This window comes from Anticarsia gemmatalis, chromosome 5 (assembly GCF_050436995.1).
Source record: "Anticarsia gemmatalis isolate Benzon Research Colony breed Stoneville strain chromosome 5, ilAntGemm2 primary, whole genome shotgun sequence".
NCBI lineage: Eukaryota > Metazoa > Arthropoda > Insecta > Lepidoptera > Erebidae > Anticarsia > Anticarsia gemmatalis.
Genome location: NC_134749.1, coordinates 5146299 through 5166839, shown reverse-complemented (window position 1 = coordinate 5166839; position 20541 = coordinate 5146299). Strand labels below are relative to the sequence as shown.

The 20541-nt window shown below is 34.9% G+C and overlaps 4 protein-coding genes across 6 annotated transcripts; all 4 read right to left on the bottom strand.

Annotated features, from left to right (window-relative positions):
* Positions 1–366: 366 nt before the first annotated feature.
* Positions 367–3531, bottom strand: LOC142972880 (antichymotrypsin-2-like). Of its 2 annotated transcripts, none has more exons than XM_076114272.1 (9): positions 3410–3531; positions 3234–3325; positions 2978–3121; positions 2690–2893; positions 2494–2592; positions 2272–2412; positions 1774–1983; positions 1383–1527; positions 367–521 (listed from the first exon to the last, which is right to left on the bottom strand). In XM_076114272.1, exons 1-9 carry the CDS (start codon positions 3504–3506, stop codon positions 400–402), a joined length of 1254 nt encoding a protein of 417 aa, XP_075970387.1. In that variant the 5' UTR covers positions 3507–3531; the 3' UTR covers positions 367–399. The 2 variants fall into 2 exon arrangements, with proteins under 2 accessions (XP_075970387.1, XP_075970386.1); XM_076114271.1 differs by lacking the exon at positions 367–521 and adding an exon at positions 969–1128.
* A 2024-nt stretch (positions 3532–5555) lies between these two features.
* LOC142972886 (antichymotrypsin-2-like) lies at positions 5556–8147 on the bottom strand. The gene is made up of 9 exons (XM_076114282.1): positions 8011–8147; positions 7845–7936; positions 7583–7726; positions 7294–7494; positions 7107–7205; positions 6883–7023; positions 6582–6791; positions 6142–6286; positions 5556–5707 (listed from the first exon to the last, which is right to left on the bottom strand). The coding sequence occupies exons 1-9, from the start codon at positions 8027–8029 to the stop codon at positions 5586–5588; spliced, it is 1173 nt and encodes a 390-aa protein (XP_075970397.1). The 5' UTR covers positions 8030–8147; the 3' UTR covers positions 5556–5585.
* Positions 8148–9228: 1081 nt separating this feature from the next.
* Positions 9229–13906, bottom strand: LOC142972879 (serine protease inhibitor 3/4-like). The gene is made up of 10 exons (XM_076114270.1): positions 13666–13906; positions 12971–13117; positions 12674–12883; positions 12489–12587; positions 12267–12407; positions 11072–11281; positions 10701–10845; positions 10128–10246; positions 9502–9577; positions 9229–9369 (listed from the first exon to the last, which is right to left on the bottom strand). Exons 1-10 carry the CDS (start codon positions 13732–13734, stop codon positions 9245–9247), a joined length of 1341 nt encoding a protein of 446 aa, XP_075970385.1. The 5' UTR covers positions 13735–13906; the 3' UTR covers positions 9229–9244.
* A 678-nt stretch (positions 13907–14584) lies between these two features.
* On the bottom strand, positions 14585–19538 carry LOC142972884 (alaserpin-like). Of its 2 annotated transcripts, none has more exons than XM_076114277.1 (9): positions 19404–19538; positions 19239–19330; positions 18761–18904; positions 18477–18680; positions 18288–18386; positions 18070–18210; positions 17787–17996; positions 14845–14989; positions 14585–14733 (listed from the first exon to the last, which is right to left on the bottom strand). In XM_076114277.1, the coding sequence occupies exons 1-9, from the start codon at positions 19420–19422 to the stop codon at positions 14609–14611; spliced, it is 1179 nt and encodes a 392-aa protein (XP_075970392.1). In that variant the 5' UTR covers positions 19423–19538; the 3' UTR covers positions 14585–14608. The 2 variants fall into 2 exon arrangements, with proteins under 2 accessions (XP_075970392.1, XP_075970393.1); XM_076114278.1 differs by lacking the exons at positions 14585–14733; positions 14845–14989 and adding exons at positions 15422–15572; positions 15684–15828.
* Between the last annotated feature and the right edge of the window lie 1003 nt (positions 19539–20541).

Below are 20541 nucleotides of genomic sequence, written 5' to 3'. Positions count from 1 at the left end.
CAGTAAACTGCACGTTTGACGTAGTGATTAAAGTGATCATCTCGCCGTAATAGCCGCAGCGCCGCGTGTGGCGGGTTCGAATCCCACCCGGGACAAATCTTTGTGTGATGAACGTAATAATATATTATCTATTTGTTCTGAGCCTGGTGGTCAATTTATCTATATAAGTATGTATTTAGAAGTATATAAGTATGTTCATCAGTTATTTGGTCACCATAATACAAGCTCTGCTTAGTTTGGAATGAATAAACCGTGTGTGAGTTGTCCAATGATATTTATTTATGATTCATTTACTATCTTTGTCTTTCTGGTTTCAGACCCAAAACTTAATTATGATAAAGGTTGGACAAAATTATACACATAATATAAACACTAACATAAGTCATGTTTATTCAAAGTTTAAGAGCGGAAAACTCCGTTAAACAAAATAATATCTTTCTGCATCAAAAAGAACAGGAACGGATGATCAGCTGTGAAGAAGTTTTGTATAATTTGCTTCTTTTTGAGAACAATATTAAGTGCTGAAAAAAAAATACAAAAAATATAATAAAATATACAGTACAACTAATGTCCGGAACGATCTTTAGATTAATATTGAGATCAATATTATTGAGTTATTAATTCCTATAATACACATCATCCTTCCTATATTACATAGTAATTTGGTGTCCACATAATAAATTATTAACATGAATTATCTTTTTTATCTACTTCAGTTTTTATTATTTAGATAATGACGATTAAAAGCTAATTGGCAAGTTTCAGACAAAAACTTAATAATGAAAATAAATTAATTTAGCCCACTAATGTCCCATTGTTGGGCAAGGGTCTCCTCCCGTAATGAGGGAGGAATTAGGCCTGGAGTCCTCCACGCTGGCCTAGTGCGGATTGGGGACTTTGCATGCCCTCAATAAATTTTATTAATTATGATTATGCCCTCATTTAATAAAATAAAACTTGTACAAAATAATACACATTGTATAAACCCATAATTTTTATTCATAGATTAAGAACGGAAGACTCCGTTGAACAGAATAATATCGTTCTGCATCAAAAAGAACAGGAACGGATGATCCGCGGTGAAGAAGTTTTGTATTTGTTTAGCACTTTTGACAACAATACTAAACTCTGGAAAACAAACATATTAAAATGTATAATAATATGGCAATGTAGAAACCAAATCAAGTCAGAAGAATAGGAATCACATTTCTTTTTTTTTTGGTCCTGTTGTATTGGGTCCCTTTTATGGCAAAATTTGTAAAATATGTGTTGTATTTTCACTGTCCATATGACAGACTATTCACGTTTTATTTCCCAGTAATCATTATTACTAAACAGAGAACTGAAACATGTCAAACCATAATCATGTCAAATTTGCTTACCATTAGCCGCCGCCCCCTCAGCACCTACTTCGTTCACTTCTATAAAAGCTTTCTGGATGGCATCACTTACATACAAATTGCTTCCTCCTTTAATTAAGTTATCCAGTCGAGCTGTTCCAGAAGAAAACAGCTTTGTTAAATTCATCTGTAAATATATGTAAGTATTTAAATTTTGAAATTGAATATACCTAAGTTGCAGTGCTATCGACTAGTAATTTTTATCTAAAGCTTACAAAAATAAAGAGAATCATTAAAACAGAGGTCAACTTTCGTGTGAAATAACCTACACAACCAAGTTTCTTGTGATTATCTTACGGCTACTGATATCTGTGCTATTTACTCTGAGTACAAAAATAAACCAATTACTTTAAACACTAAAAAGAAACCGTACATTCTCAAAAGCCTGCTTCAGGTTTATCGTAGTTTCAATCTTAAATTTAGGTAGGTCAACAATAACTGTTTGGCTTGTCATTGTCTGAAGACCTCTCGTAAATGCTGCGGGATCTTCCAATTTCTTAATAAGTGCGTCTACACCGTCGACTTCATCCGGAAGAACGACCACGAATGACGTCTCGTCTCCGACATACGGCAGTTCCAAGAACTAAAAAAACGCATTTAAGTTTAGTTTAATTTTCTGTGATGTACAAAAGAAATCCTAAAAACACAAACAATGTTTATCTTATTACTAGCTGACCCGCGCAACTTCGCAAGATTTCCAGTACAAGATTTTTTAAATCGGACCCGTAGTTCCTGAGATTAGCGCGTTCAAACAAACAAACAAACTCTTCAGCTTTATAATATTAGTATAGATTAGTTTATCCGGAAATGGCAAAAGTAACATTCAATAAATACACTAAAAAAATATATTTTATTTCCCTATGGCCCGTACCTTTGCACCAAGTTCAGAACTGTATCCATTTTTGAATTTGTGTCTCTTGTGCATCATAGACATCTTTACTTTGTTTTCTTTAGTCACGTAGAAATCACGCTCATAGGTCGCGCGTTGGGAAAAGGGATACATCCACCTGCCCTATAAAAAAAATGAAAATGCAAAAACGAGGTGGAATTAATATTGCTAATTAACAAATATTTAAATCATAAGGATACTCACTTTGAAATAAATAGCGTTGGCAAGAACAGTAACTGTGTCAGGCCCAATTGTACTCGGATCAACTAACTCCTTGATACGTTTATTTGTCTGTTCTTCAACCTGTAAAATAATTAAATTGTCGTTATTTGTGTCACAATCCTTATTATTTGTATATAACAATGTCGATCATTATTAGTTAGAAAAATGAAGACCATACCCATTCATTAATTTTTTTAGCAGTTTCAATTGGATTTGAGAAGTCCACGTTCTCGACTTCTGAATGGAAGACATTTTTAGATAGTTCAGCAAACTCGTCATTTAATGTATACCCTGAACTAATGTACACTTTACTCGCTTGCTTTAGTTCTACTCCTTTCACTGAACTGAGTCTTGTGTTGATTCTCGCCACGGCTTCTTTTGTCTGGTTGAAATAAGATTATTACATAGTATAATGCACCTTACGTATAGCGAATCTAGCAGTGTTATGTTCTTAATTATTACTCACCACATTATCATTAGGCATACCAATAGCATTGAGGATCTCATCATGTGATTCTCCCACTGAAGCAACTGCTAGCTGTGAGAGTGGAGTCAGAACAGAGAACGCGGATTGGACCACGCTCTTTCCTGGATTGATCTTTATCGCTTCCTGAATAATAATATAATGTTATAAGTACATCACAATATTTAAATTTAATAATGTCTGTCAACAATTTACATTTATGGCACTAGAGGACTTATAAAATACAGTATGATCTGACCTGGAATAGTTTGGCAGTGAACTGATCATTTCCTTCTTTCAGCAGTTGTTCCACGTTAGTATCGGCCAGTACAGCCGCCGTAAAAACGAGTACTATAAACAAAATAATACAAATGACTTTTTGAGCATTTGTATGATCAACATTAATCTATTAATTAAATTGGAAAAAAGTCTTACCACATGTTATCAGCTTCATTTTGGCGACACAGTAATCTCCAACGAATGTCGGATAGACACTGAAGTCGCATCGTAAGATTCTGACAATTATTTGCATTTAAAACCGATAACCTTAACCTTAATAAGTGTTGTGATTATTTGCTTTATTGTACAGGCTGCTTCCATGTTGGACAAGAAGAGTGGGAGAAACATAGAAAGTTCCAACTGCTTATCTTCCTTGCGTACTGTAAGAGCCAGTAAGGGAATGCAAAGGTTTTGGTGTTTTGTAGGCAACGGGCTGACACCCATTCACTACTTTTATGTTTAAATCATGTTAATACCTTTAAAATATTGTCGAACGTGGCATCGGCATCGTGTAGAATTAAAACTAAAAAAACCCTATAAGTACAGGGTTTTAAATTATAATTTAGTGTTAGCACAATCATGCTCTTTACTACAAAGAACTGTAAAACGTGACATATATGTTTGAACATTATAATTTGTATGTGTTTTACTCTCGCTCTCTCATTTGCTATATTAACAAAAGTAAAATAGTTTCATATTCTGTCCAAACTACTAATACTCTTATAATTGCCTCACAATCAAACATTCACGGATAAGAAGGATGCAAGCTGTATAATCAGCATCCTGTATTTCTACAATTGTTAATTCTAGATTGAAAAATATGTAATTCACAGAAATCTGAATTGTGATACCCAAAAAGGATATAAAAATAGCTTCACTTATTTGTTAACATTTAGGTAATGATGCACTCGATTAAGCAGATAAGTTGTCATAAACAATGATATGACTGAATTATGCATAAAATGAAATTATTCCCAGAAGGCTATTAACGTAAACAAGGTCACAGGTATTCGCAATACTATTTCAAAAACAAATACCTATACGTAGTTGTTATTCCTCCTAATTTTCCACAATAATTGCGATTTACCTTTCCCACTTCATCTATATAAATAAAAATGAGTCACCGAAGTGTACAACAACTTTAATAACTTGGATAATTATTTAATATTTGCAGTTGTAAGTTTGACAAGGTTTGTATGGGATCGATGGGATATAATTATTTATTTACATTCATATTGTCTACATCTATTATTATTTATTTGCACACCCTTTCCCATCTCAATCTCCTTCCTCTTTTAAACACCTTCACAACAATCTCTGCATCACCCTAAGGTAAACTGGGAGAAAATGCCCCTGGCATTAAGTCCGCCTTTGTACTCTCTGTATATAAAGTTTAAATAAAATAAAATAAAAATAAAAATTCCTACGGAAAAGGAATCAACGGGATGTAATCGTACTATACCTGGCCGAAGTCGGGCTAATTCGCTAGTAATAAATACAATTTATGTGAGCATAAAATATGTTGTACCTTGGAGGTACCATTGCGAGTTGGTAAATCTTAGGTTATACCGGAAAATCTTAGGATTTACCACCGTTCGGGCTTTTACAGTAACATATATATCTCAAATGGAATATGCACTATACTTGTGTAGATAAATTATAAAACTCAGGGTATTTAAACCTATATCTTAGTAATAATACTCAAAGTGTACACAGGGATAGTTACCGGATTGTGTCCCATTACATCTTTGTTATACTAAAACTGTCTAAAAGGGTCTCTGCGAGTTTGCTTACTATACAAGCCTAAATGGTAAAAAAAAACTTCTTGTGAATTTGAAGTTTACATAGATAAGCGTACAATTCATCATCTGCTATCTTACCAAAGTACCAAGTACCTGTTGTCACACAACAACTCAATGGAACCAGTTGCTTTGACCCTTCCGTCTGTCCCATTAGTCCCGTAATTTTTCTGCAACGGGACAACTGGCACCAAAACAGTGTCACTTGTCCCGCCACGGGACAACTGGGACAAAATAGTGCCATTTGTCCCGTCACGGGACAACTCAACGGGACCAGTGGGATAGACCCATTTATTCACATCAAATAATATATAAACAAAGTAGCGATGACGTCATAGTTTATTCCTATAATTTGCTTTATGGATACCTATAACAGGAACATTGTCTGTTTTATCTACATTAGTTCTTAATATATTACATAGCGATATATAAATACTTTTCATAATCAGTTTCATACCTAAAACATAAAAAAATGTGATAAAACTCGAACAAAATAATACACATTGTATAAACACAAACAATTTATTCATAGTTTAAGTACGGTAGACTCCGTTGAATAAAATAATATCGTTCTGCATCAAAAAGAACAGGAACGGATGATCGGCTGTGAAGGGTATCGGTGTGTTTCTGGGGTCACTTCGGTAAATAGCAAATGCTGAAAAAAATGCAGATAGATATATATTATATACTGTAAGGAAAAGTTAGGTCATTAAAATAGGTGATATTCAACATTGTTTTGTTCGTCTGTTAAAAAAATATATCGATAACAAATAATGGATACGTATTTTTCATTTTACCAACACTAACTGATTTGATTTTATACTGAGTTCTCGAGTATATAACCCCACTTTAATGCTCTAGTGCCTATGAATAAGGGTATATTTTATTTATTCTATAACAGGATTTTTTCACTGTCAATCTCATAGTTTTGACCAGGTACTCCAACCCGCACTTGGCAAGCGTGGTGAACTCCAGGCCTAGCCCTTCCATCGCTCAAAAGAAGACATTAATATGTTATAGAGAATCAACTATATTATACATATACAGAATTACAAAAAATCGAACCAAAATTTGATAAAATTTGCTTACCATTAGCCGCCGCCCCCTCAGCACCTTCTTCGTTTACTTCAATAAAAGCTTTCTGGATGGCGTCACTTACATACAAATTGCTTTCACCTTTTAATAATTTATCCAGTCGAGCTGCACCAGCAGTAAACAGCTTTGTTAAATGAATCTGTAAATAATTGTATGTTAGTATATAAAATTAACCATCTACAGCAGTAGCAGCTGTAGGAAATTTTGAGGTCAGTCTAAAATTTTGTATAGATGAATTGTCACGTGAGACAAGCCGTGATATTCTGAATCATAAAAACAAAGTACAACTCCATCTAGAATTACTAATTAGTTCTTGAAGAACTACCTCATACTTTCACGTGTTTTTTTACGTATGATCGTGATCATCATATGGCTACTGTTATCGGTGTGCTTTACCCAGAGTGCAAAATTAAATTAGTTTAAAGAAACCTTACATTCTGTAAAGCCTGCTTCAGGTCTGTTGTAGTTTCAATCTTAAATTTAGGTAAATCAACAGCAACGTTTTGTTTCCACATTGTTTGAAGACCTCTGGTTAATGCTGCGGGATCTTCCAATTTCTTGATAAGAGCGTCAACACCGTCGACTTCGTCCGGAAGAACGACCACGAATGACGTCTCATCTCCGATGTATGGCAATTCCAGGAACTAAAAAAAACGTAATGAATTTTAGTTAAAATTTGTATGTACACGGAAATGTTAGTGTGACACAATAATTAGATACAATTTATGACCATACCTGTGCACCAAGTTCAGAACTGTGGCCAATTTTGAAAGCATGTTTTTTGTGCATCATGGACACCCCAACCTTATTTTCTTTGGTCACGTAGAAATCACGCTCATAGGTCGCGAGTTCCGAAAAGGGATACTTCCATTTACCCTTGAAAAGAGTCATAAATAAATAAACGAATCAAATTATTACACCTCATTATGGCTCATTCAAATATGCACAAGGATAATCACTTTGAAGTAAATAGCGTTGGCAAGAACAGTTACTGTGTCAGGCCCAATCATACTCGGGTCAACTAAGTCCTTGATGCGTTTGTTTGTGTGTTCTTCAACCTGTAAAATAATTAAATTGGCGTTATTTGTGTCACGATCCTTAGTCATATATGATAATTTATATCATTATTTATCATTTTGAACATACCCATTCATTTATTTGATCGACAGTTTTTGGATTTGAAAAGTCCACGTTCTCAACTTCTGAATGGAAGACAGTTTTGGACACTTCAGCAAACTCGTCATTTAATGTATATCCTGAACTAATGTACACTTTACTCGCTTGCTTTAGTTCTACTCCTTTAACTGAACTGAGTCTTGTGTTGATTCTTGATACTGCTTCTTTTGTCTGATAGAAATAAGATTATTACATAGTAACTATAATGCATCTTGAGTATTGCGAATCTAGCAATTATATCATGTTAATGATTTCTTACCACATTATCATTGGGCATACCAATAGCATTAAGAATATCGTCATGTGATTCTCCCACGGAAGCAACTGCTAGCTGTGAGAGTGGAGTCAGAACAGAGAACGCTGATTGGACTACGCTCTTTCCTGGGTTGATCTTTACCGCTTCCTGAAAAATAATATAATGATATGAATACATTACATTATTTCTAAAGAATTCTGTCTATCTATAAGGAATTTTTAAATTTATGACACAACAGGGCTTGTGGAATACAGTATGATCTGACCTGGAATAGTTTGGCAGTGAACTGATCATTTCCTTCTTTCAGCAGCTGTTCCACGTTAGAGTCGGCCAGTGCAGCCGCCGTAAAAACGAGTACTGTTAACAAAATAATAAAAATATATTTTTAACTATATGATCACAAAATGTTGAAATATGCAAAAAAAGCTTACCGCATATTATCAGCTTCATTTTGGCGACACAGTAATCTCCAACAAATGTCGGATAGACACTGAGCTCTCATCGTAAGAATCTGGCAATAATTGGCATTTAATGCCGATAACCTTAACCTTTATAAATGTTGTGATTATTTGCTGTATTATATAACAATCGTGACACCGCATTGAATAATATTTTTTTGAAAGGAGCTATTTTTAGCCATTAAAGACCTTAAGGTGAGTCCACGCTAAGGGAGCACAAGGCAAGCTTTGTGCTTGCTGTATCAAGCGTAGACAGTGCAAAAAGGCTATGAGCCAAGTTTAAATGCAGCTGCATGCTTGCAACACGATAGACAAGGCGAAACAATTATAGGCCATAGAAAAAAACTACTGAAAATATTGAAGATCCTTAATTTAAATTGTAAACTTAAAAAACCTACGTGTAATTAATGATTTCTGATAAACACATACATCAACTCATTATTTTTTTAAAGTATAATCTTTGTTTTATAATGGAAAGCAATACCTATACCTAACGTATCATCCTAAAGACCATCAAGTGTATCAATAAAACATTTTTTACTAGTTCTCTGCTCATATTGGTCGTAGCGTGATGTTATATGGTCTAAAGCCTTCCTCAATAAATAGGCTATCCAACAGTACAAGATTTTTTCAATCGCACCAGTAGTTCCTAAGATTAGTGCGTTCAACGAAACAAAACAAACTCTACAATTTTATAACATTAGTATAGACTAGCTGACCCGCGCAACTTCGCTTGCGTCATATAAGAGGAAATTATAAATAATTTTCAAAGATCATGCTTAATTTGTATTGGAGGTTTAGGGAAAACAATACAAACAAACTGCAAATGCTTATACAATCAGAATTAATTAATCTATACTATCTATACTAATATTATAAAGCTGAAGAGTTTGTTTGTTTGAACGCGCTAATCTCGGTAACTGCTGGTCATATTTTAAAAATTCTTTCAGCGTTAGATAGCCCATTTATCGAAGAAGGCTATATATCATCACGCTATGACCAAAAAGAGCAGAGTGCCAGTAGAAAATGTTACAAAAACGGGGAAAATTATGACCTATTCTTTCTTATGTGACGCAAGCGAAATTGCGCGGGTCAACTAGTTACTAATATAATTGCAAGAATGTAATTTGGTCTTGTAACAGGAATTCAATCGTATTACTATTTCGTGGCTCTGACAAATAAAAAACGCTGTATTATTAGATAATCTTTATTTAATGTCGAAGACCCCATTGAACAAAATATATTTGCCCCACATTATAAAGATCAGAAACGGGTGATCAGCTTTAAATGAGGTCAATTTCGACCTCAGACTCTTTGGAACAGCAGCAAATTCTGAAATGAGTAAACATATATTTATGTGCAAAGCTTACACGTGAAGTACCTATGTTAGATAGACACTGATAAGAATTGAACAATTAATTGTTGGATCATCTTATCAAATAAAAATATGCGAAATATTCTCACCTGCTGCCTCAGCACCTTCTTCGTTAACTTCTTGTAGACCATCATTAGCATTCGAATTAGAAGTTGTACCTTCCATCTGTAAATTGATTGATAGTATATTAATAGTATATATTTGTTTATAAGTCAACTCTCGCACTTATAATAATTGCTCTTGTGGCGCAGGGACTTTTACAAACATACAAACAACGGACACAAAGTACAACCAGACACGAAACAATTATTTGTGGATCGCACAAAATAATATCTGTTCCGTCTGGGAATCGAACCCACGACCGTCCGACGCAATGGTAGCGGCGTGGTGACCTAAACCATTGCGCCACGGAGACAGTCAGACATCTATCACAGTTACAGTGCCTCTTATACGAGATATGCTTTTAAATTTTCTAGAATTCTGTGTCAATGTTGTATAGATTGTGAAACTTAAACAACTAATATTAAAATCATAAACACAAAATCCAACCACATGAAAAATAACTCCTTGAAGTTCTCAACTTCTTTTTAATAGAACTTACGCACGCTATATGACATAAATATGTCTTCATAGGACTACTGTTAAGGCTTTGAGTTTACCTTTAAACAAGATTAACAAACAAATTATTTTAAAAGTAAATTAACATAAACCGTACGTTCAGTGAAGCCTGCTTCAGGTTTGTTATAGTTTTGATCTTGAGTCTAGGCAGTTCAACGACAGTAGCTTGAGTAAAGGAAGTAGAATCCCTTTGCTTCCATCGGCTGACAGTAAATTCTAAAAATAAATATATACATACACTAGCGGACCCGACAGACGTTGTCCTGTCTACATGTTACTAATAAATTAAAAATTTATTAAAAAAACATTGTCCAGCGGACAAAATTGTGAAAATACAACAAAATCTAAACCATTCTCAGATCCCCTCGAACACACACAAAAAATTTCATCAAAATCGGTCCGGTCGTTTAAGAGAAGTTCAGTGACATACACACTTACAGAAGAATTATATATTATATATAAAGATATATTATGTACTTAAAGACAAAGCATACTTTCTTAGACTATGGACAAGGTCTGAAACTTTGCGCGAATTTTTAACTCGCGCGTAGGTAGTGGACGCGATGTGTGGGCGCCAAGTATCTCGGTAAGTCTCTTAAGACTTAAAAACCTTGAAATTAAGCAATGACCAAATATCATTTCGAATCAAAAAGCTGTTAAATCTTTTTACCGTTCGCCACCGCTGCATCAACACCGCTTTCGTCCACTTCGATAACAGCTTTCTGTGTTGCACCACTTACATATAAATTAGTTTCTCCCTTAATTAAGTTTTCCAGTTGGGCTAAGTCAGAAGAAAATAGATCTACTACGCCCATCTGTAAATTAATTTATGAATGTAAAATCAGTGGCATTAGCATCATTGAGCGGTGGTTTACGCCATAACTGCGATAGAGTTATAGCGAAAACCATCGCCAAATGTAGACAAACAACAAACAACACCTTTAAGTTTCTATGACTACGTTGATATGGTTACTTCAAACGGGTTTTAATAAAATAAAATATTACCACTTTTTGTAAACTTAGGTATATAAAAATCCTTACGTTTTTTAAAGCCTCCTTCAGGTCTGTTGTAGTTTCAATATTGAATTTAGGCAAGGCAAGATCCACATTCTCAGTCGACATTGTTTGAAGACCTCTAGTCAATGCTTCCGGAATTTTAAATTTGTCGATAAGAGCGTCAATTCCATCGACTTTATCCGGAAGAACGATTATGAAAGATGTCTCATCTCCAGCACACGGCAATTCTAAGAACTAAGAAGAAAAAGTATATAAAACAGTTGTTAAAATTATACATATTCCCGAAATAAATAAACTTAAGGCCCTAGATTCGATTTCCAGGTCGTTACAATTGCTATATTTTCTACTTTGTGTTACAATATTCTTAATAACAATTTGGTAGCTTGCCCGGTAATTGGAAATGATCTCGCCCCCTATTACAAAAAAAAAATAACCCATTACTCTCCTCCCGTAATGAGGGAGGGGTTAGGCCTACGACGCTGGCCAGGTGCGGGTTGGGGGTTTGCATGCCCTCAATAAATGTATTAAACAAATTTTAGGCATGCAAGGTTTCCCCACGATGTTTTCCTTCACCGCATGTGATAATTATTTATAATACATACATAACTTCGAAAAGTCATTGGTGTGTTGCCTCGGGTTCGAACCTGCGACCACTTGCGTGGGAGGACTTATTCCATTCCGCTTTATTTATTTACATGTGACTAAAAATATTGTGTACCATAATAGTATTTCATATATGTGTGCCTACACCTTCTGGTATAACAAATGTGATTTAAAAATTATTAGCTATAATATTGTTTTGCATAGTATCCGAAAAAGATAAAACTTCCGGTCTTATTTCCGGAGTAATTTTACATGTTATAAAGACAAAATAACACGACTTTTATACACAAAAATATAATGTCCTCCTGCCAATTATTGTGCAAGACTTTGTTGATAGTGTCCATGTGTGTGCACAATGCACACGTACACTCTCCATTCCGTTACCCTCATAGCCCGATGGGACGGACCGACACGACTAGGGAGAGGTGGGCAATCTGTGAGAAAATCTTAACAGAAAAACTTAGAAGACTTTTTGTCTCGACCCAGGATTCGAACCCGAGACCTCTGCGCTGCAGTCGCATACCTTACCGTATGCGTCACGGAGGCAGTCAACTCGAAGGTATAGGCATAATGTGTTTAACATGACATAATCATTAATTACAAATAATAGCCTTACCTTTGCACCAAGTTCAGAACTGTGGCCATATTTAAAATATTCCTTGCTGTGGATCGTAGGTGTCAACACACTTGTATTATTGGACCCGTGGAAACGACGCTCTGCAGTCAATAATTTCTTAAAGGAATACTTCCATTTGCCCTAATTTAAAAAAAACACCAACGTAAGAACACAAATATCATTATTATAATAATTATTAAAATTAATCAAACCAGTAATCACTTCAAAGTAAATATCGTTGGCCAAAATAGTAACTGTGTCGGACACAATATTAATCGGATCAACTAAGTCCTTGATCCATTTGTTTGTAAATTCTGCAACCTGGAAAAAAATAATAATATAATTATTTAGATGACACACATTTCATTGGTTTAATTAACATTATTTATTGAAATTTTAAGACATACCCATTTATTAATTTGCTCAGCCGCTCTAATTTTATTTGAGAAGTCCACACTCTGAACTTCTGAATCAAATAAAGTCTGCAATTTATCAACCAAGTTTTCATTTAACTTAAATCCTGACTTAATGAACACTTTATTCGGTTGTTCTAGTTCATCTCCTTTCACTGAACCGAGTTTGTCTTCCAAGTCGATATGTGGAAACGCTCCTTTTGTCTGGTTGAAATAAGATTGTGTGATTGTATATTGCACTTTCGATATTGCAAATTTAAGATTTAACTTATCTTACTACTTGTTACTTACCAAAAATTCATCAAGAAGGATACGAAGACTTTTGATAATTTGTTCGCGCGTTGCCCCCGCTGCAGCTATTGCCAGTTGCATGAGTGGAATTATAACAGAGAACGCCGATAGAGTTACACCCTCCCCTGCATAGTCCTCCACCACTTCCTGTATGTACACATATTTGTATATTACAAAATTCCTGAAACGCCGCACTACGACTAATAAATTTTTGATTTAAGACACAACTTGACTTCTTCTTATTGTATGGTTAGTGGTCAACCTAGTGTCAAAGTTGTTCAAGCCGCCCGAAGGCCTTTGACGTGGCTTAACGACTGTTATCTTGATTGACAACAATCGGGACCGACTTTTTACGTCCCCTCCGAAGCACGGAGTAGCCCAGTTCAAATACCACTATGCGGTCACCCAACTATGGAATAACCGCGCTAACGGTGGCTTAATCCACAGATCGTTTACCGACCGGTGAGCGCAACTGGCTACTAACGGCTTGTGAAAAACTATAGTACCTGGAGGGCTATCACGTACCTTACGCGTATTTGAGTTGACAACTATTTGAAAGCCACTATGCTGTACATTGTTATATCTCTTAGATTATAGTGATCAACGCGTTACGTAAAAGCAGCAAAATATTGAAATGTGGCCATCAATTTGACATACACCAGTTGTCAATTGAGATACTCCATACGCATACTGACCTGAAATAGTTGGTGGGTGAACTGTCCACTTGCTTTCTTCTGACTTTCTACCACGCTAGAGTTAACCATTTCAACAGCCGTGAATACGAGTACTAGTCGCAATAGATAGGCGGTAAAATATTAACAAGTAGACTGTACTAAAATTATATTATTATTATAAATTATAGATATAACATAAAAGTGTACAATTTATTGAACGATGACCGCGCGCAATGAAGTGGTACAGTGCAGTGGAGGGAGCAATTCATCGCTTGCAGTTTTTTACCATTGGTCGGCGCCGAGTCACCCGCACGTCGCACCCGCCCCTCATTTGTCTGTTATACTTACTTTAAGATAAATAAATTTATACAAACATTTTTTTTACTTTGGTGAGATATGATATCACGTGAGTTAATCATATCTGATAATAATATGACTTTATTTGCATCAATATCTTACCATCCATTGTTGTCTGGTTTGAGTGGTTCGTGGGTATGGGATAGAAACTGAATTCTGTTCCCAAAACCATAAATAAATTTCTAAAATCTATATATGCCCGTTAACTTTTACATACATATATAATTCACGCCTTATTCCAAAGGTTTAGATGGCACTTGGTAAGATATGATAAGACATCACTGATATAATTCGTGTACGTCTTTCAAGGGCGTCCCCTCTTGGAGTTTCCATTTACTTCTGCTCATTATTTTTATTTATTCGACATTGTTCCATTATCTCCACATGACCCTAAATATCTGCGCCACACACAATTATTGCCACAACATGTCATCCTCATTCAGATCACAACAATCACTTTTCATGATAGTCCTAAATATATTAATCACAGTCACACCACACATAGTACTCAATGATCGCATTTCTACTGCATTTATTCCGTTTACATTACTTTTAAGGGTAAGGCAAATAAGAAACATTGTTTCAAAACATAATATTTATTCAAGTTCTAAGAACGGAAGACTCCATTGAACAGAATAATATCGTTCTGCATTAAAAAGAACAGGAACGGATGATCGGCTGTGAAGTACTTCGGGAGAATTGGACTCAGGCTGTTTAGAGAAATACCAAATTCTGTAAAAAAAAAATGCTTAGCTTAAAAGAAACTCTGAGTTTAACTGCGCGGTTTTACGTTAGGATAAAAGTATAAGAATGTTACAATAGCTGTTGTAATGTTTTTCTCACCATTAGCCGCCGCTGCCTCAGCACCTTCTTCGTTAACTTCAATAAAAGCTTTCTGTATAGCGTGACTCACATATAAATCATGTTGTCCTTTTATTAGGTTTTCTAGTCGAGCTGAACCACGAGCAAACAGCTTTGTAATGTTTATCTGTAACAAAGTTTAAATCAATTTACTTCATTTAAATAAGCTCATAATAAACTTATTTGTTTAATACATTTATTGAGGGCATGCAAAGTCCCAACCCGCACTTGGCCAGCGTGGTGGACTCAAGGCTTAAACCCTCCTCCTTGTTTGGGAGCAGAGCCTTGCCCTGCAGTGGCATAGTAATGGGTTAAAAAAAAATAAAAATCAATGTCAGTAATAGATAAATAGATGAACACTAAGATCGATTTAATTAGGATCTTATCAGTTACAATAGATGAGATTCATACACAGCTATGTTCACTATATTTCAACAAGCGCAGGATAACGTCATAATTCTCTACTCGTTCTTATTCTTTTTAAAAAGGGTAATATATTGACCTGTTTTGGCCCAATAGCATAAAAGGAAGTAAAGGCTTAAACAAAAAATACTCATAATACTATAAAATATATATATTTATTTTCTAAGATCTAAAAACTCCATTGAACAGAATAACATCATTTTGCATTAAAAAGAACACAAATGGATGATCAGCTGTGAAGAACTTCGGTGGAATCCGGCTCAAACTCGTTGGAACGATACCAAATTCTGGAAAAAATAAAAAGACTCTTAGACAAACCAGAGGGCGTAACATTTAAGTAATAGCAACAATTAAATAAATAAAATAGAAGCCATAAAAGCCATGTTAAATATTCTTACCATTACCACCCGCTGCTTCAGCCCCTTCTTCGTTCACTTCTATAAAAGCTTTCTGTACGGCGTCACTTACATACAAATTATTTTCTCCCTTAATTAAATTATCTAGTCGAGCTGAGCCTGCAGTAAACAGCTTAGCAATATTCATCTGTAAATCATTTATAACCATGAAGTATGGGACGCCTATATACAGGGTGTCCCAAAACTCAACGATAATCCGAAACAGGATGAAAGGCCAAGTCATACTGGTTATAGGAATAAATAAAAAAAAAATCCATATCACTTAGTTCAGCAATAATAGACATTTTTCAAAAAAGTTGAAATTCCACACCCTTGGTCGCATTTTCAAGTCCTGTGATCACCAATGTCACAATTTCGCTGTGTTTTTGTGAATTTCGTAATCTTTATTAAATATGCTACTAATCGTAAAACAAAATAATGCACAAAACATGGTTAATTTAATAAAAAAAGTTAAGTTTTAGTGAGTCATGGTTCACAAAAACATCGTTAGTTAACTTTGACGCTTCATATTGAAAAATAAATGTACTACACTACCCGTGGCAAGTTATTTCAAAAGTTGGCGCATTTAATCAAGATTTCAAAATAGTGCAACACTTGCCACTTTTCTTGCCATTAAAAATGTTATATTTATTTGAATGAAGAGTATCCTCGCAAATGGATCGAACGCAGTAGTACAATTTTATGGCCTCCTCGTTCCTCCGATCTAAATCCAGTAGATATTTTTACTGGGAAGGCATAAAAGAAAAAGTCTATTAAAAATCAATAAAAAATCTATCAGAACTTCGCCAGAAAATTGACACAGCGTCAGAGGAAATAAATGCAAGGAATTTTGTTTGTCTGGTGAAAAGGTCTTTTGTAAGGCGTTGCAGAGCCTCTATTCGTGCCAGAGGGAAACAATTCGGAATTACTTTAGTTTAAGGAGAATAACTAAATAAGAGCGATGGTTCGTTAATTTTTTTTTTTGGTTACTATTTCCTATTACGTTTATTACATTAAATATTGGTTATGGACTGACTCAATTACCTCTTTACTAAAAATAATTGCTTTCCTCTGGCACGAATACAGGCTCTGCAAAGGCGTACAAAAGATCTTTTCACCAGTTAAACAAAATTCCTTGCATTTATTTCTTCTGACGCTGTGTCAATTTTCTGGCGAAGTTCTGATAGATTTTGTATTGATTTTTAAAAGACTTTTTCTTTTATGCCTTCCCAGTAAAAATATCTACTGGATTTAGATCGGAGGAACGAGGAGGCCATAAAATTGTACCACTGCGTTCGATCCATTTGCGGGGATACTCTTCGTTCAAATAAATATAACATTTTTAATGGCAAGAAAAGTGGCAAGTGTTGCACCATTTTGAAATCTTGATTAAATGCGCCAACTTTTGAAATAACTTGCCACGGGTAGTGTAGTACATTTATTTTTCAATATGAAGCGTCAAAGTTAACTAACGATATTTTTGTGAACCATGACTCACTAAAACTTAACTTTTTTTATTAAATTAACCATGTTTTGTGCATTATTTTGTTTTACGATTAGTAGCATATTTAATAAAGATTACGAAATTCAAAAAAACACAGCGAAATTGTGACATTGGTGATCACAGGACTTGAAAATGAGACCAAGGTTGTGGAATTTCAACTTTTTTGAAAAATGTCTATTATTGCTGAACTAAGTGATATGGAATTTTTTTTTTATTTTTCCTATAACCAATATGACTTGGCCTTTCATCCTGTCTCGGATTATCGTTGAGTTTTGGGACACCCTGTATACGCAGTGGCAGGGCAAGGACCTTCTTTTTTATTGGGTGAGTATTATAACTAGTATGGATAACTATCGAGCTTAGTTGAATCGCGAATAGGGCGATTCAACTCCAATGACATCTAAAATTATTCTTCAAACAACTTTAACCTTCTTGTGCAATTACAACGCATGCTACCTGCCTTACACATTTTATGGCCGGCATACACCAATTAATATCTGTATTAATTAGTATTTGGCGTTCGCTAAGAATAATTACATTTACATGTTTTATAATAAGCGCTAAAAATAATTTGTCAAATACTGATTGAAGAGATACTGTACATTCTGTAAAGCCTGCTTCAGGTTAGTTGTAGTTTCGATCTTGAATTTAGGGAGTGCAACGACAACATCTTGAGTAGACATTGTCTGCAGACCTCTAGTGAATGCTGCGGGATCTTCCAATTTCTTGATAAGAGCGTCTACACCGTCGACTTCATCCGGCAGAACGACCACGAATGATGTCTCTTCTCCAACATACGGCAATTCCAAGAACTAAAAATAAATTATAATTAACTTTCTTTACAAGTCTTTAATAATATAATCATATTTCGAAATAGACCCTTACCTTTGCACCAAGTTCAGAACTGTAGCCATATTTGAAATCATCTTTGTTGTGCATCATAGGTATTCCAACTTTGTTTTCTTTGGTCACATAAAAGTCACGTGTATGTGTTGCTAGCTTTATGAAGGGATTCTTCCACCTGCCCTATTTAAAGAAAAAAAAAATGTAAATACAAAATACATCATTAAAATACAAAGGTATTTAAACAATGCAATAATCACTTTGAAGTAGATAGCGTTGACAAGAACAGTAACTGTGTCGGACCCAATGGAGTTCGGATCAACTAAGTCCTTGATGCGTTTGTTTGTGTGATCTTCAACCTGTAAAATAATTTATATTGTCGTTATTTGTATCACAAACTTAATTGGCTATATTATCTTTATTCTGTTAGAATAAAATCTAAATCATACCCATTCATTTATTTGTTTGGCTGTTCCAGTTTGATCTGAGAAATCCACATTCTGAACTTCTGAATGGAAGACATTCTTGGATACTTCAGCAAACTCGTCGTTTAATGTGAATCCTGAGCTGACGTACACTTTATTCGCTTGCTTTAGTTCTACTCCTTTCACTGAACTGAGTCTTGTGTTGATTCTTGCTACAGCTTCTTTTGTCTGGTAGAAATAAGATATTAAAACATTAGTATATTGCACGTTGCGAATATAGCAATATTATCTTGTTAATAATTACTTACCAAATTATCACTAGGCATACCAATAGCATTGAGGATCTCATCGTGTGATTCTCCCACTGAAGCAAGTGCGAGTTGCGAGAGTGGAGTCAGAACAGAGAACGCTGACAAAACTACGCTCTTTCCTGCGCTGCTCTTTACCGCTTCCTGTACAATAACACAATACATGACAATACATTATTTTTGCAAAAAACTGATTTATGTTACTAGTAGATTTATGAAATTTATATCTATACTAATATTATAAAGCTGAAGAGTTTGTTTGTTTGAACGCGCTAATCTCAGGAATTACTGGTCCGATTTGGAAAATCTTTCAGTGTTAGATTGCTCATATATCGAGGAAGGCTATAGTCTATAACATTACGCTATGACAGACAGGAGCGGTAAGAAATGTATCAAAAACGGGGGAAAAATATGACTTATTCTCTCTTATGTGACGTAAGCGAAGTTGCGCGGGTCAGCTAGTACAGTATAATCTGACCTGGAAAAGTTTGGCAGTGAACTGATCGTTTCCTTCTTTCAGCAGCTGTTCCACGTTAGAGTCGGCCAGTGCAGCCGCCGTGAGAAGAAGCACTTTAAACAAAATAATACAAATTTAGGTTTCCATGATTAAAAAATACTTATGTAATCGTAATAAAAATCTTACCGCATATTATCAACTTCATTTTGATGACACAGTAATGTCCAGTGAATATCAAATGGACACTGTGGTTTGTCACGAATCTGTCAATATATTTATTTTTAAAACCGATAACCTTACAAAATTTTGTGATTATTTCGCTCTTTTATCTAACAATAATAGATGTGATATGACTCTACCTAAGTAAAATGATATTTTCGTTTCAGTAAAGAGATACTTTTAAAATTATATAACATACTGAACTATTTGAATATTAGAGTTAAAAAATATTTACACGGAGTGTGCAGTTTAGCATCCGAAAAGTCACACATATTATCATGCCTGCTACACCCAAAAATGCTATAATTTTAAGTTTTAGTCCCATGTCAATAGAAAAAAGGGCGTAATGAGCTTGTACTGAACACGCTACTAAAGTCTGGAATTCTATTGAGAATAATCTAATATCAATTAGAAAATGCCCGTTAGCAGCTTGTCCGACATCGGAATCGAACCCAGGACCTCGTTGCCAGCAGTCAGATATACAAACCAATCGTACCTTATATTCATATTTATGTTTAGTAATTAAGGCGCCCATAGCCAGTTGCGCTCACCGGTCTGACAACGATCTTTGGGTGAAGCAACCGTTGGCGCGGTCATTCTATAGATGGGTGACCGCATAGTGGTATTTGAGCTGGGCGTCTCCGTGTTTCGGAGGGCACGTAAAAAGTCCCGGTCCCGGTTGTTGTCCACTAAGATAACAGTCGTTAAGCCATGTCAAAGGCCTTTCGGGCGGCTTGAACAACTTTGACAATAGGTTGACCACTTACCATACGATAAGAAGAAAAAAGAAGAATATTAAAAATTGCTAAGACAGTACAAAATACATATCTCTTGACATTAAAATGTGTTTTACTGATTGGTGGAAGTTGACCAGCTTGCAATTACTTTACACACGGTCCCATCCGCCATATCAGTAAGGTAATATTACTTAGAATACAACTTATAACATTACTTAGTCGAATCAATAATATAATAAGGCAATTCCTCGAAAACTTACACTAACCAAACAAAAACAGGAAAATTGCATATTGTAATTTAATTTTATCTCTTTTCAAGTTAACTGTTTACTTTCTTCGAAATGTAAGATAAATATGAATGTGTTTTT

Bases quoted from the DNA above. Each gene is read 5' to 3' on its own strand.
- LOC142972880 (XM_076114272.1), bottom strand. From the start codon at position 3,506: ATGCAAATAATTGTCAGAATCTTACGATGCGACTTCAGTGTCTATCCG. The intron at 2,894-2,977 runs GTGAGTAATAAT...TATTTCAACCAG, and splicing joins GTATGCCTAATGATAATGTG to ACAAAAGAAGCCGTGGCGAG. The intron at 2,413-2,493 runs GTGAGTATCCTT...TTTTTTTTATAG, and splicing joins CCAACGCTATTTATTTCAAA to GGCAGGTGGATGTATCCCTT.
- LOC142972886 (XM_076114282.1), bottom strand. The intron at 6,287-6,581 runs GTAAGGTTTCTT...AATTATTTACAG, and splicing joins TGAAGCAGGCTTTACAGAAT to ATTCATTTAACAAAGCTGTT. The intron at 5,708-6,141 runs GTAAGCAAATTT...CATTTTTTTCAG, and splicing joins TGAGGGGGCGGCGGCTAATG to CATTTGCTATTTACCGAAGT.
- LOC142972879 (XM_076114270.1), bottom strand. From the start codon at position 13,734: ATGGTTAACTCTAGCGTGGTAGAAAGTCAGAAGAAAGCAAGTGGACAG. The intron at 13,118-13,665 runs GTCAGTATGCGT...GTGTACATACAG, and splicing joins TCACCCACCAACTATTTCAG to GAAGTGGTGGAGGACTATGC. The intron at 11,282-12,266 runs GTAAGGCTATTA...TTTTCTTCTTAG, and splicing joins GTTCTGAACTTGGTGCAAAG to TTCTTAGAATTGCCGTGTGC.
- LOC142972884 (XM_076114277.1), bottom strand. The intron at 18,905-19,238 runs GTCAGATTATAC...GTTATTGTACAG, and splicing joins TCACTGCCAAACTTTTCCAG to GAAGCGGTAAAGAGCAGCGC. The intron at 17,997-18,069 runs GTAAGGGTCTAT...ATTTATTTTTAG, and splicing joins GTTCTGAACTTGGTGCAAAG to TTCTTGGAATTGCCGTATGT.